This window comes from Poecile atricapillus, chromosome W (assembly GCF_030490865.1).
Source record: "Poecile atricapillus isolate bPoeAtr1 chromosome W, bPoeAtr1.hap1, whole genome shotgun sequence".
Classification (NCBI taxonomy): Eukaryota; Metazoa; Chordata; class Aves; order Passeriformes; family Paridae; genus Poecile; species Poecile atricapillus.
In genome coordinates, this window is record NC_081288.1 from 2,614,596 (window position 1) to 2,631,749 (window position 17,154).

Genomic DNA, 17,154 nt, shown 5'->3' on the forward strand with positions numbered 1-17,154 from the left:
ACTGCTGCAATGTTGGCTGACAGACACTTTATATCCAAATAAAAATTGTGAAAATGTATCAAGGACGCAGGAGCAGCTCTGTTGATGCTGCTGGTGGTGTTTGTGTGGAGGCAGAGAAATGAGAGGTGTCAGCCCACACAGGCTGCAAAAAGCTGTGCAAAAACCAGCTTGGGACAAAGGGGAGGGGAAGCTTTTGGGATCACCTCGGTGCAAATGGGCTTTCCCTCCTTGAGCCAAGAAATGAAGGACTTGGAAGGGGAAAAGAACCAAAGAGAAAGTTTCCCAAATATCATGGTTGTTGCTATTTGTTACCATTTGACCCAGCAGAAGATTTGGGACTTCAGAAGGTGAAAGAAGAGGCCCCCAGAATGGCCAGATCCAGATGCAGTTTATCTTGTAGGCTGAAAACGCAATTCGTTAATAACATTATTAATCTATTGAAAAGAAAATTAGATGCCCGAAGGGGCTGTGCTAATGGGAATTTCACATGGAAAAGGGGATGAGGCGCCAGCTCAGATCCAGGGCTGCAGCAAGGCCCTGGGGCACTCACCCCACAGCACACCAGGGAATCATGGAATTGTTTAGGTTGGAAAATCCCTCTCAGACCATCGAGTCCAACCATTCCCAGCACTGCCAGGGCCGCCATGTCCCCATGCACATGGCTTTAAATCCCTGCAGGGATGGGGACTGCGCCTCGGCTGGACAAGCCCTTTCCACGAAGGAATTTTCCCTATGTTCACCCTGAGGCTCCCCTGGCCCAGCCTGAGGCCGTTCCCTCTCCTCCTGTCCCTGTTCCTGGGAGCAGAGCCCGACCCCCCTGGCTGTCCCCTCCTGTCAGGGAGTTGTGCAGGGCCACAAGGTCCCCTCTGAGCCCCTTCCCAGCTCCCTGAGTCGCTCCTCAGAGGATTTTCAGCACCGCTGAGGTGCTGGCGGCTGCTCGAGTACCCCACAGATTCAGGGCCGGACATGACTACATTACCCAGCGTGCCCCGCGCTGACAGGCACGCCCGCCCCCCTTCCTCCCTCCGTAGAGCATCACGGGACTTGTAGTCCTCGCGCCCCATGTGAAGTTCGTCCCGAAAAAGTTCCCGCACCTTTCCGGGTGCCCGTCGCCCACCGGCAGGGAGGGGCTGTGCCGTTTCCATGGCGACGCACAGGCTCAGCCAATAGGGAGCGGCGTTCTACGGGCGGGGGCGCGCGGCGGACCAATGGGGCGCGGCGTTGCTGCGGGGCGCGCTGGCAGCGCGCTCGCCCAGTCTCCTTGGGGCCGTCCGTGTGTCCGCGGGCCGAGATGGGCGGCGGCGGCAGCACCCGGCGCGTCACCTTCGAGGCGGACGAGAATGAGAATATCACCGTGGTCAAGGGCGTGCGGGTGAGCGCGGGGCCGCCTCGAGGCTCGCCGGAGCGCTGCAGGCTTGGCCTGGCCCCGGCTCCCCTTCCCACTCTGCCTCTCCCCTTCAGCCTCCGCCGTGTGTGCCCCTGTCCCCGCTCTCGCCCCGCTCCCCTCCTTGTCCCGCAGGGATTTCCCCTCTCGCCCGCCCCGTGGGGACAGGGAACCGTGAGCCCCGCGTGGTGACCCCTTCCAGGGGAGATCTGTAACCACGGGAGCTGGGTTTGCCTTTCCCTGACCTCCACACGCCGGAGCTCCTCCCTTTCCCGTGTCCTGCTCCAGTGCCCGCCGAGGATCCGAGTCCTGCCCGCTGTCTGTGCTCATCATCGCTCACAGCGTGCTTTGGCCTGCAAGGGACATCAGAGAACGCCCAGTGCCACCCCTGCCATGGCCAGGGACACTTCCACTGTCCCAGGCTGCTCCAAGCCCCGTCCAGCCTGGCCTCGGACACTTCCAGGGTGGCAGGAATGCCGTCCCTGCTGTCCGTACTATCCCAGAGTAGAACTTGTGACACAAGGAACTTCGGGAATTGTTGCGGCTTAGGAATTTTTCCTATGTCAGGCACCGTGTAGCTCATACGAGGAGTGATAATAACTTACCAATTATTGCTGCTTTTAGGGAGGAGAAGTGTTGGAGGAGCCCTGGGAGTTCATTCTGTTTCAGCAAACTGATGTTTTCAATTTCTGGTCATTTAATGCTCTTGAGTAAATAGGTGACAGTGATATAAATATAATACAATTTATATATTACATGTAGAGTGGAGTTCCTGTGCTCTGAAACATGGCATAGCCTGCCCAGAGAAGCTGTGGCTGCCCCTGGATCCCTGGAAGTGTCCAAGGCCAGGCTGGACAGGGCTTGGAGCAGCCTGGGACAGTGGGAGGTGTCCATGCCATGGGCATGGAATTTAAATCTCTTTAAGGTCCCTTCCAACCTAAATAATTCTGTGATTTAATGACAGAAGTTGGAAACCAGAAGTTCTTAATGCTAATAATTTTGTCCCTTTTGTTAATTTATCCATGGGCTTCCATAGATCTGAAACTGGAGTCTGCTCTTACTCTGTTGGATTCTGCACCATTTGAGTATTTTGCTGTGTGTTTGTGTCAACATTGGAATGAGTTTTGTGTTCAACTGTGACTGCTTCTGTTGCACAAGTCCTTGGAGAGCTTTCCCAGGATTAAATTCTTCCTGGGTTGAGTGCTCTGCACCTCAGAAAGGCAAATTAAATCACTGAGAAAGGCAAAAATGCTCATTAATTACCAGCAACATGTCCAAAGGTGTTATTTCCTTTACTTTTCCCTGTATCCTCTGTGAGAGTCAAAATCACCTTGTTCTGTTTAATTGTTCGTAGCAGTCACCTCACAAATAAGGAGATTGTTTTGTGCTGGGGATTGAATTTTAGCAGCTGTCATGTCTTGCAGAGAGGCTCCAGGCTCTGTTTTTATAAAGTTTTATTCCATTTGGAGGGGAAATGGGGATGAAAAAGGAGCTAAAGTGTGACTTTGTTGTGTTTTGCAGTTGTCTGACAGCCTCATCGATCGGATGAAGGAACCTTCCTCAGCCAGTGGGAGACAGCACCGAGGATCAGGTGCAGGTTTGCTCCTGGTTTTCAGCTTTTAATGTGAAAAAAGAAATCAAATCTGCCCTTCAGAGCATCGTAATGAACTCATTGCCCTTTTGCATAGATGATTTTTTTGACATTAACTTTTTGGCTCATCTTTAGCTTGTAGACTTTTAGAGGAGTTAAGTTCCTCTTTGTTTCCTTCTGTCTGACATTCAAGTGTAAAACACAAATTAGACTTGGCTTTCCACACTGTTATCCACTGTTAAAAAACTCCAAAACACCCCAGAACAAGCAAATATCCAAATATGTCTTGAGTTCTGAAGGGAAAATTCTTGGTGCTTTAATCAAAACTGACTTTTAGTCTGGGAAGGTTCTGCTGAAAGACACTTAAGCAAATATTAAAAAAAGAATAAGCTCTTTTCCTACCCTGGAATGGTGGAAATAAGTGATGTACAGCTCACACAGATTGATGGCTTTCTTAACTCCTTATATTTCATTATTGAGGGCTGTTGAAATGCATCAAACCTCATGCCAGGGATGCTGTGCTCTCATTTAAAATCCTTCAGCACAGCGAGCACGACGCAGCTGCTGCAGGAGTGAGCAGTGGCAGAGATTGGAACAAGGGATTTGTGGACTCCCTGAAACCTGGAAAGTTCAAGTAAGGCTCTCCTCAGTGCTCCAGAAATGTTCACGAGAGCAGAATTCCCAGAATTCCTCAAGGACCTTGATGCTTACAGGAAATCCCAACAAACTCAGCACTGATTAAACACCAGTCCTGTGGCAGCCTTGCAGCAAGACTTGAGTAAACAGAATTTAGTATATTTTTTTTTTCTGGAGCATATATTTGGTTTCCTGTTAATTGGAGGGGTCTGTCCCAGAATTCCAGAGTGGTTTGGGTTGGAAGGGACTTTAAAGATCCCTTTATTCCAACCCCCTGCAGTGGTTAGGGAGCCATGAATACAGAATCTTATTTTTTTTTAAAGACAGTAGCTTTTTCATTGTGTCCCTGTATTTCACTGTGGTGAAGAAATTATTCAAGATAAAGGATTTTTATGGAACAACACTTGCATGTCTTTCCTGTGGTGTTTGCTGCTCACCCTTAAATGTGATTGATGGGAATGGTCTTGTGAGCAAACTCCTGGGATTTTGGGGTGTGGGAGGGCTGTAACACCCCAGGAATTCTCTGCTAATTTACACTGTTGCATGTCTTGAGCTTTCAGTTTTGTTTCTCTTTGTGTGTGGGAAATGGTACTTTTTTAAAAATTCGGTTTTGATTGGTCAATTGGTTTTGTTTGTTTTGGGTTTTTCTTTTTGTTGAAAGACTTGGGAGTGAGTCCAGAGTTCACCAGGGGCATGGAGCACCTCTGCTGTGAGGAAAGGCTGGGACAATTGGGATTCTTCAGCCTGGAGAAGAGAATTTGGGGTGACCTCATTGTGGCCTAAAGAAAGCTGGAGAAGAGGGACTGGGGACAAGGCCTGGAGGGACAGGACACAGGGAATGGCTTCCACTGCCAGAGGGCAGGGATGGATGGGATCTGGGGAAGGAATTCCTGGCTGGGCTGGAATTCCCAGAGAAACTGTGGCTGGATCCCCTGGATCCGTGGAAGTGCTCAAGGCCAGGTTGGACAGGGCTTGGAGCACCCTGGGGTAGTGGGAGATGTCCCTGCCATGGCAGGGGTGGGATTAAAAGCTCTTTAAGGTCCCTTCCAGCCCAGTTCCAGGATTCCATGAATTGCTCGACCTTCTCGAGCTTGGGAAATGTTAAGTGTATTTTTCCTTTAAGAACTTGTGATTTTGGGGAAGTGCTTCTGTATCCCAGAGAAAGAACACTACCAAAATAAGATGTCTAGGGGAGAAACATTAGAGCTCTTAAACCCAGCCCTTTCTTCCAGGCCAGCCTTTGATAGCTTTTGGTGGAGGAATAATGGATTAAGTTACATGAAAGAATGAGTGTCCTGTTGCTTGCCAATAATGATGAATTTATTGACTTCAGTTTGGGGTCAGAAAATGAAATTACATCCACTTACACTGAAATCTGACATCTAAAGACAATGTCTGAAAGCATCTCAGCTTGCTTGGCTCACTTGCTGGCTTCTGAGTAATATTAAATGCACTAAAATATTTAACAAGTGTAAAATCTTTCAAGCCTGTCTGTAATTCCTAAAGCAATATTGATGGAAAGTCATTTGGTCAGACAATGAGGTTTTGTTTTTTTTCTTAACTGTGTATTATACCTAAACCTTCAGACAGAGGGAATGGTTTCATTCACTTTAGCTTAGTGGATATTGGAAAAACTAATCATTTATTAGGGGAAAAAAAGAAGAATAAATGCTTAAATTATCCAGAGTATCAGTATCTCAGACAGTAATTTTTTTTCTCCCCTTTGCAGAAACAGATTCTGTTAAGGCTACAGAGGGTTTTTCTCCTTTTTTAAACTCTATTTATTATTATGTCCTCATTAAATAAATCAGCCAAGGCCCTCTGTCACAAAATATTGTGTAGGGGTGTAAAATGAGCCCTGCTGGTTCCTCCTCAGGAGCTGGGTCATGCCTTGTTTTCATGGATTAATTTTTGAGGATTGGTGTCTTTGTTTCATGTTTCTGTCTGGTTTTGGATGGTGTTTCAGTGGCTGTGGATACCTTGTGGCAGTCAGAAAAATGTAAAGATATTTCTGGGGTGTTCAGGAATGAGGATTTGGAGTGTTGGGTTCTAATTAGAGACAAACCCAGGATTTAACTGAACTTTAGGAGAGCAAACTTCACTTCTTGGTTGTGAGGTCACATTGGAGAAAGCTCTTAGGGACACATTTGGGGAAGGTGGGAGATCCTTAAGGACATCCTGTTCCTGGTGCATGGAAGCACATTCCAATACTCAGGAAAATTAGGATTATTAATTTTTTTCATTTAATGTTTTCGAAGAGTTTCAGCATGTCCTGATGATATTAGTAATTATGGATAGCTGGATACTGCATGAAAAACTGAATTTAAGACCGGAATGTCTCGGGAGAAATGAGAGGGAGGCTCTGTAGTATTGTTGGAGAATTATTTTGTGTTTTCAGTTTCTGTGAGCACCTGCAAGTTGAGAGAGTTGGGCTGAATTTCTGCCAGTTAAGCAAGAATCCTCTGCAAATAAACCCTGGCAGTTCTTTGCCCTTTCATGTATTAATTGCTTCCATCCACCTTTTGTTCCAACAGCACTTTTTCTCTGCATGACCTGAAAGATGAAATAAACTGACATTTGTGATGTTACTTTCTAGAATTCCTCTTATTTTTAGAACAGGAAAAAACCAGAGGTTTGGCAGTGCCTGGGTTGATTCCCTTTGCTGTGAGACACCTGGAAAGCTCAGGAAGTTCCCAGTGTGGATTTTCCACCTTCCTTCCTGCAGCAGGAGTCAGGAGAGCTTGGGTTTTGCATTTATGTTTATTTACTCTCCTCTGTTTGCAGCTCTGGGAATTCTTTCTAAAAAGAGTTTTAAACTTGTACTGGAAACCTGAAATAAATCAGGTGGGACCCTCAGGCAACACTGAGAGGGTTGTGGATCACTGATGGCCTTAAAGGCCATGATTTGCTTGTTATAAATTAATATGCATAATATTAATAATAACATTTTGCTACTTTTTTGTCAGAGAGTTTATTGGAGATTATTTGCAGTGATGTGCCTTGATATCCTTTGGGTTAAAGGTATTGATGGAAATGTTTTATTGTCCAAAGGTGAAATGTCTTTGGCTGCTAAAAGGTGCCAAAGTTTTAGTGTTGGAACAGCAAATCTTTACTGGAGTTTGACAGTCCTGTCACTGGATTGCAGGAGGATTGGGAAGATGGAACCATGGACTGGGGTTGGAGGAAGTGCTGCAGAAATGAATGTTTTTCTGTCTAGGTGATGTGCTGTGGGTGCTTTCAGGTGGCTGGGTAAGCCCTTGTCAAATGGTGCTGAAATTCCAGGGTAAAACTGGCAAATCATGGGAGTTGAATATGAAAAATATCCATAATTGTGTAAAAGGAACGTGCCCCATCCCTGGAAGTGTCCCTGGACAGGGCTGAGAGCACCCTGGGACAGTGGAAGGTGTCTCTGCTGTGGCAGGGGTGGCACTGGATGAGCTTTAAGGTCCCTTCCAACCCAAACCATTCCATGAACATCCAGAACATGGTGAATTTTCATCTTGCAAGGCATGAATGAAAAAGCTGGATTTCTCCTTGGCACTGTATTCCCAGCATTTGTGTTATTCCCAAGCAGAATTTGGAATGTCCACTGCACTGCTGTTGATGCTGTTGGGATCTCAGCAGCCCTGGGCTGCCTGCTTTAGCTGCTTTCTGAGTGCTGAGACATCCCCTGGAACGAGGTATTTTACACTAAAGGCAAGCAGGAATAAAAGGCAAAAGATGTTGGAACATTTCCTGCAAATGTGGTGTTTTTAACCTCTAATTGATGTTACAGTGAACCTCATCTGCTGATGTCCATTATTATCCTAACATGGTGTGCATTGATCTAAACCACCAGAAACTCCCCACAAGAACAGTTTAATAATACAATTAAATATATTTAAATATGCTCCAAGAAATGCCACTTATATTAACATAAACTTGACATGACACAAATTTGGGTTGTTTGAAGGAAGTTCTTTACAGTGAAGGGGCACAGGTTGCCCAGAGAAGCTGTGGCTGGCTCTGGATTCCCTGCAGGTGTCCAAGGCCAGCTTGGAGCAGCCTGGGATAGTGGAAGGTTTCCCTGGCAGGGGGGACTGGAGCAGCTGAAAAGTCCAAAATCCATCCCAAACCATTTTGGGATTCTGTGTTTCTGTGACTGTGCAGTTAACAAGCCAGGTCAGATACACCAGAGGTTTCTGTGTCTCTCCCTTCCTCTTTTTGTTTCTTTCCTTGGAATTAAATAAACCTGCTCAACTTTGTATGGGAAAAGTGGCCCCTGCGTGGGAGGCATTGAAGGCTGGAATTGCAGGGAGTGATTCCCACCCCACTTCTGCTCCCACTGTTGCTTTATTGGCTGTTATTCAGTGTTGGAAAAGGAACTAAAGAAACAAATTCTGAGGTTTCCAAGGGTTCTGCAAATGGAGGAATTCAGTTTTTCAATCTGTAGGATTGAACTGTGGTTTTGTTTTGTTTCCCTACGTGAGGTCCAGGGCAAAAGCCAATTTATCCCATGACTATTGTCAGATATCAGGGGAACATTTAGTTGATTTAATGGTTTCTTATTTTACAACTGATGGAAAACATGGCCTATTCCAGATAAAATTTAAAGGAAGAGCCCTGGATGTGCCAGGTCCTGTCCTCATATGTGGAAGTAAATAGGTCTCAGGCACACTCATTGCAGTGACAGTCACTTTCTTCGATAGTTTTTGCCTTTTACAAATGATTTTCTGCGTGTGGCTTCTTGCAGAGAGGCAGAATTTATTTTTCAAGGAGCCTTCATTTAGAAACGTCACTTTTTGTTTCCATCTATTCTTAGAAGCAGGTAATTTTTATGTACTGCCTTCCATGTGCTTTTTGGGTCTCTGGTGGATTTGGGGAAATTAAATTTCATGCTATTCTGCTTTAGGCTGCCTGTGCTCTATTAGGGTTTGCTGAGTGCAGACGTTGCCTCTCCAAATCTTGTGTAGCACACAAATAAAGGGATTTTTGTCGTTGCTGCTGTTTAACAAGCACATCCAAAGTATTTGCTTAGCAATGGCTTGTGAGTTAAAAGTTAAAACCTTCTGCTTTTTAATACAGGAGCACAAGATTTGTGCTTGTTAAAGCCTCATCTTCCAGTGCTTAGCAGGAAAATCATTTTGGAAAACAACTGTTGGTGGCTGGTGTGTGATTCTTGTATTAATTTCTACTCAGCTCAGTTCAGGAGGAAGAATTAAGTTCATGGAGCCCTTTGCAAAACATTAGGAAATGATGAGTTTTAAGGACTGGATCTCTGTGTGTTTATGGATGGAAGTGGTGCCATTGCCTTTTACTAGTTCTGAGTAAATTGTTTTGTAGTTAAATCCTGGCAAAGCTTTAGGACTTTGAGCCCAGCCTTAGGCTGAGCTTGCTGAAAATGCAGCCAGAGTTTATCTACTGTTTATAAACCAGACGTGTGTGGTAGGCTTTTTGATTTTGGGGTTTTTTATGTATGTTAAAATTAAGTATAAACCTATCTAACAACATGTTTTGATTTTTTTTCTTTCATTTTCCCTTAATTTCAGTTACTTTATGCATTAAAGATCAGAAAATGCCTGTTTGGGACCCATTTGTCGTGGTCTTTGTTAGAAATCTCCCATGTGTGTTCTTGCAGAATTGTCTGTGTTTTATCCTATTCCTCCTTTGTCCTTCAGAGACCTTCCTGGGATTATAGGTCAGAAAGCCCAGATAGTTGTTTCAGATAAAGAGCTTTGTATTTTAAGGATTTGTTGGTCCTTTAGAGCAGTTTGAATGATTTTTTTTTTTTTTTTTAATCTTAACATAATAAAAAACATTGACAATTTTAAGGAGATAAACCCAATGAGTAAATTAGAGTTGTTTGATTTCACCAACACAAGACTTGATAGCACCAAGCAATGAAATTGTCATTCTGCTGTGTGGAATCCTCTCTGGTTTTATTGTACAGCAGATATTCTTACCTAAATTTATCTTTGCACTGACTGAAGGAGCAGAGTTTAAGTGCATTTGTTTCCTTTCTATTATTGAAATATAACACTTGTTAGATGTAACACGACTTCAGCAGCACGAGGAGACCTCCAAGTAATAAAACCTTTAAGTTTTAATAGCAAATTGCTACTTTTCTTCCCATCTCAATTTATTTACCAGCCAGAGACTCTTCAGAGTGGTAGAAAAGAACACTTTAAATGGACGATTTAATCACATTAAGATGAAAAGAAAAGCTTTGTTTTATTCTTTCATCTTCAGGCTGCAGCAAAGTGTTCCTAAAGCTCTTCATCACTTGTCAGCTGAGGCAGGTTAAGTGTTTTGTTGGTGCTGCTGCTTGAAAGCTTTGTGCAGTTGTTTTTTAGTTAAACAGGAGGTACCACTTAGAGATCCTTTTCCTCAGCCTCAGGGGAATGAGAAAAACTTTCCATTGCCACAATTTCTTTTTCCCCATCCTGCTCCTCTTGTGTTCCAAACTCCTTGACTTCCAACGGTGTCGTATCCAAGTTTTGGCCAACACCAGGCTGAAAATTGGGCTGCAGATATTCCTACCTGTTGGTTGAAATTGAAATTTAAGGACTGAGAAAAGGACATTTCTTCCCATTTTTTATTTTATTTTATTTTTTGTACAAGGTTTGTTGTGTTCCTCTCTGGCAATGCTTCACGGAGCCGATTTATCAGATTCTCATTTTTAGCTTCATTAACCACGTTTGATTTCACCTCGTGTTAATCACCTAAAAACAAGCATTTCATCTCAGCTGCTTTTTTAGGGTGGGAGATGGTGGTTCTTCCTAGAAAGGTTCTGCTTCTCCTTTTATCTCTGGGACTTTTTACTGAAGGAGTTGAATAGTTTGTCCAAGATGCTTCAATATTCCTCCCTTTTTTCCTCCCCTTTTTTCCTCCCCTTTTTCCCCCCCCTTTTTCCTCCCCTTTTTCCTCCCCTTTTTCCCCCCCCTTTTCCCCCCCCCTTTTCCCCCCCCTTTTTCCCCCCCCTTTTTCCCCCCCCTTTTTCCCCCCCTTTTTCCCCCCCTTTTCCCCCCCTTTCCCCCCCCTTCCCCCCCTTTTTCCCCCCCCTTTTTCCCCCCCCTTTTTCCCCCCCCTTTTTCCCTCCCCTTTTCCCTCCCCTTTTCCCTCCCCTTTTCCCTCCCCTTTTCCTTCCCCTTTTCCCCCCCTTTTCCCCCCCTTTTCCCCCCCTTTTCCCCCCCTTTTCCCCCCTTTTCCCCCCCTTTTCCCCCCCTTTTCCCCCCTTTTATCCCCCTTTTTCCCCCCTTTTTCCCCGTTTTTTTCCCCTTTGCCCCCCTTTTTTTCCCCTTTGCCCCCCTTTTTTTCCCCTTTTTTTCCCCTTTTTTTCCCCTTTTTTCCCCTTTTTTCCCCTTTTTTCCCCTTTTTTCCCCTTTTTTCCCCTTTATTCCCCTTTATTCCCCTTTATTCCCCTTTATTCCCCTTTTTCCCCCTTTTTCCCCCTTTTTCCCCCTTTTTCCCCCTTTTTCCCCCTTTTTCCCCCCTTTTCCCCCTTTTTCCCCCCTTTTTCCCCCCTTTTTCCCCCCTTTTTCCCCCTTTTTCCCCCCTTTTTCCCCCCTTTTCCCCCCTTTTCCCCCCTTTTCCCCCTTTTTCCCCCTTTTTCCCCTTCTTTCCCCTTTTCCCCCCTTCCCCCCCTTACCCCCTTCCCCCCCTTCCCCCCCTTCCCCCCCTTCCCCCCCTTGCCCCCCTTCCCCCCCTTCCCCCCCTTCCCCCCCTTCCCCCCTTTTCCCCCCCTTTTCCCCCCCTTTTCCCCCCCTTTTCCCCCCCTTTTCCCCCCTTTTCCCCCCTTTTATCCCCCTTTTTCCCCCCTTTTTCCCCATTTTTTCCCCCTTTCCCACCGTTTTTTTCCCCTTTGCCCCCCTTTTTTTCCCCTTTTTTTCCCCTTTTTTCCCCTTTTTTCCCCTTTTTTCCCCTTTATTCCCCTTTATTCCCCTTTATTCCCCTTTTTCCCCCTTTTTCCCCCTTTTTCCCCTTTTTCCCCTTTTTCCCCTTTTTCCCCTTTTTCCCCCCTTTTTCCCCCCTTTTTCCCCCCTTTTTCCCCCCTTTTCCCCCCTTTTCCCCCCTTTTCCCCCCTTTTCCCCCTTTTTCCCCTTCTTTCCCCTTTTCCCCCCTTCCCCCCCTTCCCCCCCTTCCCCCCCTTCCCCCCCTTCCCCCCCTTCCCCCCCTTCCCCCCCTTCCCCCCCTTCCCCCCCTTCCCCCCCTTCCCCCCCTTCCCCCCTTTCCCCCCTTTCCCCCCTTTCCCCCCTTTTCCTCCTTTTTCCTCCCTTTTCCCCCCCTTTTCCCCCCCTTTTCCCCCCCTTTTCCCCCCCTTTTCCCCCCCTTTCCCCCCCTTTCCCCCCCCTTTCCCCCCCCTTTCCCCCCTTTCCCCCCCCTTTCCCCCCCCTTTCCCCCTTTTTCCCCTTTCCCCCCTTTTCCCTCCCCCCTTTTCCCCCTCATTTTTCCCCCCACTTTCCCTCCCTTTTCCCCCTTTTTTTCCTCTTCCCCCTCTCCTTTCCCCCTTCCATGAGAGGGAGGCAGTTTATCCTTGATAAAAGTCTCCATTATCCCCGATGCTGCTGTCTGACATTTCTCAACAAGGAGAGGTGGCACCAATTCAGGAAATTTAAGAAGGAAAAAAGTCATTATCAGGAGAAATGGGCAGGAAGAATTAATAGGCAGTGGTTATTTAGATTTTGGTGTTAATCACAAACCTATGGAAGCTGGAATTTTTTGGAGGAGCAACACTTAGATCACATTGGTCAGAACTTGATGGTTTTGTGTTTCTGTGCCAGTGTACAACACATTTATTTTTTGCTTTTATTCTACTCTTGTTGGCAGAAGAAAAGAGAATGTTCTTCTCAAAGTGAACCTCAGGAATTCCTGAATTATCTGGGAGCATCTTTGTGATAATCAGATTATTCTTTCTCCTTAAGATTTTCATATTTCACCTCTGCAACCTCTTTTTTTTCCCCCTGTAGTACCTTGGTTTTCTTCTTGCTTGCAATTTGTAACACTAAAAAACCATTTGTAGTAAGTATTGCATTAGCTGAGACCAGTTATTGGTACAAGTCATTTTTATTAGCAGATCTCATTGCAAATCATTAAAAATGCAGGTGTTGGATTAATGATGTTGTGAGAATTTCAAGCATTTCAGCATTATCTTTTATTTTTATACAATTTCTGAATAATGAAAATAGCTATAAACACCATAATTACATATTGTTTACAGCCTGTTTTCAATTATTATTAAAAGCAGCAATACAGGGCTGAATATTGGGCTGAAAACACACATTTCAAAGTTGACAGTACTGGAGCTATGTGCTGATAATTCAACAAAAAAAGCTGGTTTTGCTGGAGTTGGAGAAAAAAACATCAAAATGTGTGTGAATCACCTCCAGTTTCCTTGAGAGAAATAAATCCTTGTGCCTCTGCAAGGAGTTCCTTGAGGGTGCAGATATTTGAAATGTGAATATTGGCTATTTCCAAGCTGACTTCTTGGCTCCTGCTGTTCATATTACATCAAATAAATGGGTTTTTTTCACTTGGTCACTGAATTCACTTCCAGATTATCCTCCAAAATAAACAAGCTGCAGTGTTGGAATATGGAAATCTTGTCTTCAAGGAATAAGGAAATACCTGGAAATTCTCCTTTTTAAAAGTGATTCTCATGTCCAGGACTCTGTACAAAGGTTTAAATCCTTCCTCTCATCCCTTCTCCAGTCAGCAATTCCAAACCTGAACACGCTGGAGTTTCCATCAGAGCTGAATAAACAAATTCTTCAATTATGGTTTTCTCTGCTCTGATGGATCCTTTGTAGCAGGTTTTGTTATCACCTGACTGAATGAACAGGAGATGAGATTTGAGCACACCACAACAGCTGCTAAAGATCCACTTATTTCTCACTGCTGCTTTCTTTGTCCCCAATTTGAGATGAAGTGATTGCTTTCAGAATTTGTGCAGCCTTTTGGTGCCCATGTCATCGATAAATGAAATTAGGGCTTGATGTGGAGATAGTCACCTTCTTTAGTTTTCTCAATATTCAGCTTTTACTGGTAAAATTTTTTAAAATCCCTTTAAAATTTAGTGCTCAGGTGTTAAATGGCTTTAAGTGTACAATGTGGAATTTTGATATCCTGATTTATCCTCCCAAGGAACTCCCAACCACTGAGAAATCTGTTTAATGGGATCAGCAGAGGTATTGATGAGTGTTATCTTCTTTTTTCTTTCATTAACCTTTACCTGTAAGGACACTTCCACTGCTTGGTTTTTTTCACAGGATTATGGATTCTTACCTTTTTCCTCTCCCTTTTCTCCCAGAACAGCTTTTAAAGTTATTAACTGCTTTTAGCCACAGAGGTAGATTTCTCAAGGATAATTAATTTATTCACATTTTTTTTGGAATCTTGGGAATGGATTTGTGTCAGTGACAGAGTTTTGTGGCATTCATAAAAACTTCCTTCCATAAAAAAAAGGGATGTGCTCAGGCCAGATGGGGAAAATTCACAGTGGACGTGGATCTGCTGCAGAATGGTCACACAACCTCTCTTAAAACACCTTTTCCATCATTATTGTCCACTTGCTTTTTCCACCATTCTTGTCTTTTCCTGGTTTAATTGCAGATTTCCTTCTCTGAGTCCCACCTGCTTCCCCTTCCACCTTAGCAATGCTTCTAAAATTCTGCATTATCCTTTCCAATCTTGCTGGATTTCTTCACTCATTTAGGTTGGAAAAGACCCTTAAGATCATAGAATTATCAACTGGTTTGGCTTGGAGAGACCTTAAAAATAATTTTGTGCCATGGGCAGGGGCATCTTCCACTGTTCCAGGCTGCTCCAAGCCCTGTCCAACCTGGCCTTGGGCACTTCCAGGGATCCAGGGGCAGCCACAGCTTCTCTGGGCCCCCTGTGCCAATGTCACCACCTTAAAAAAATTCATTTATGTCACACACATTCAATCTGTGATGTCCAGGAACAACTGGATGTGGCAATTAATGAATGGTTTTAATTAACATCAGTTAAAATGAGTGGTAGGTGCAGGTTTGGGGTGTGCTGAGCTATAAAAGCAGAGCCACCTGCCCCACAAAGAGTTGGAATGTGAATATTTGACAGTAAAATTCCATGCCTGGAGCCTGTATTCCTGCCCGTGGAAAAGTATAAAAATACCCTCCCTGGAGGCCTTTGTGAGTGAGTGATCAGCAGCTTTGTCATCTCCTGATTCCTGCCCAAAGTGGCTCCAATCCAGAGCTGAAATTGGGGGAGATTGACTTTTCAGTGCCACTGATAGTGCACAATCACAGCTGGAGGCTCCTCCTTAGAGGTGATGGTGGTGGATGAACTGAACATCAAACTTTGCTATTTTTGTAGCCCTGGCAGTGCAGGGAGGCCCATTTGGGAGTGTTGGACTGAGCAGGAGTGGTTGGCAATTCTTTGCCATTAGTGGTGACTTCTAAGAGATATTTCAGTTAAAAAACCTTTTTTACTTACCTGCCACGTGGAAAAATCTATAATTATTTCCCTGCCCTCTGCAGTGGTAGATGGAGTTTGCTGAAATACATGTGAAGGAATTTAAAACAGATTTTGTCCAAGAAGATGAAAAGAACACCAGTAAATTTCCCTGCACTGTCAGATAAAATAGCTTTACAATAAACTTCTGAACCACAAAGATCAGGAACTGGACAACTTAAATTGTCCTGAAAGGACACCACATGCTTAATCCTCTTGAAAGCAGAATCATCAAATCCTTCTTATCATTGCTTACAATATGATTATTATTTTTTTAATGTTGAATTACGGAATCCTGATGCTTTTATCCATTGTGCTCCACAAGAAAAGCCTTCCAGTGTGTGTGGAGCAGGGATTACTAAAACAGCTGAAATGGGAATTTTCTCCACTGCTGTATTCAGTTTAATGCAGGGATGGTATTTTAAAGGTGTTTGATAGTTCTGTTTCATTATTTTTTATTAATTATTTTAAATTAACAGGAGGGAAAAAAATGACTTATGGCTAAACAGCTGCTGAAATAAGTTATTATCTCTATATTTGATTGCAGAGGTGGGGGGAAGGATGGGTTATGAAAAAGGTTTGGTTGAAATAATTCCCTCCCTTCCAGAGGCATCGAGAACAATTGAAAAAGTCACATTAAAACTCCAGACAATCATTTATCCACACAGCAGGAGTTCCTGCAGAAACTAAAAATTAGGGGAATTTTTATTAACTGGCTTTTTTAACTCAGTGCACTTATTGGTGGGAAATCCCTGATTTTATGGGCTCTCAGATATTTTTGAGATGTGTTGAACATATTTCGTGTTTCTTCTCTTGCACAACGTCCCTGTGTCTGTCACCTGTTTATCAAATTTAAATCCTCCATGACAGGATATTTCAAAATATCAAAAATGTGTCAAACCCACATATTTTGGTGGTGTGAATCTCAGAAACGAATTCTTTTTGTAAAACAGAGCTGTTAGCACAGGCAGGTAGAACCTAATACAAAGAATCACAGGGGAAAACCTCCTAATCCTCTTTTTTTCCAGCCCCCTCATAAATCCAGTGTGATTTGCTTTATCCCAACATTAACAGGATATTGCAAGGAGAATATTCCAAATATAATAGGAACTAACTTTGTTTTGTTACTTCTAGACCACGCACTGTCTTGTTTCAAATTGAAATTAGTATAAATTGATTGATACCCACATTTACATTGGAAAATAGGGAATGTAATCTCTGCAAGAGCGCCTTTGGAAAGTAAAATATTAAATATTTTTAAATTATGCACACTTAATTGCTTTGTTTTTGTATTTCATTATCCTATGAGCTCGTTTGAAATATTCCTGCACATTACCAATATTTAACAGTTAATAAAAATTTCTGTCCTTAGAGGGGAGCATTGTTTGTACTGAATTCCTGATTGGAGGAAGTGCCTGGAATTGGGAATTTCAGTGGAAAAGTTGCTGGATATGTTGGAAGTTAAACTTGTATGAATCTGAAAGTAGAATTTATTCTTGAGAATGCTCTTTAAAAATAATAATAATAATATTTAAGAAATCCCACAGCTGCTTGAATGCTGGGTTTTAAAGCACATAAATGACTTTTTTAGTGTTTTTAGGGTTTTCTTCCTGCTGGTGTGCTGAAGGGATGCTTCAATATTGTTTTCATTGAGTGCAAGGCTAATTTGGGTTATTTATAAGGTTAAAGATTATTTGAAACTCACTACATTTTTAGAATAATTCTCTGCCAGCAATACTGATCCACTTCAGTTACAGCATTTTCCTGTTTTCTCTCCTATGCTGCTCCCAGCAAACCCAGGGCTCTTTGAGAACTAAAAATGAATGAATGAATGCAGAATAGATTTTAGGGTGTCTGTGTCTTCCCACCTGATTCAAGCATAAATTCATAGATTTCCTACAGCTTTCACTGACATTGAGATCATCTTTTCCACCATCCCAAATTGCTCCAAACCCCTTCCAGCCCAGCCCTGGACAATTCCAGGGATCCAGGGGCAGCCACAGCTTCCCTGGGCAACCTCTTGCAGTGTCTGAGGAAACAATTCCTTCCTGTTGATTCTGAAGATTTTTGTGTG

General features: G+C 43.8%; 1 protein-coding gene across 3 annotated transcripts in view; it reads left to right on the forward strand.

Moving 5' to 3' along the window:
• Positions 1 to 1,213: 1,213 nt before the first annotated feature.
• Positions 1,214 to 17,154, forward strand: part of LOC131591482 (MICOS complex subunit MIC19-like) — a 124,221-nt gene continuing 108,280 nt past the window's right edge. For 2 of the 3 annotated variants that reach the window (XM_058862228.1, XM_058862229.1), the window contains exons 1-2: positions 1,214 to 1,372; positions 2,906 to 2,981. In XM_058862228.1, the coding sequence (XP_058718211.1) occupies positions 1,292 to 1,372; positions 2,906 to 2,981 (157 nt within the window). In that variant the 5' untranslated portion in view covers positions 1,214 to 1,291. The remainder of the gene's footprint in view (positions 1,373 to 2,905; positions 2,982 to 17,154) is intronic. The other variant, XM_058862230.1, reaches the window with a different exon arrangement.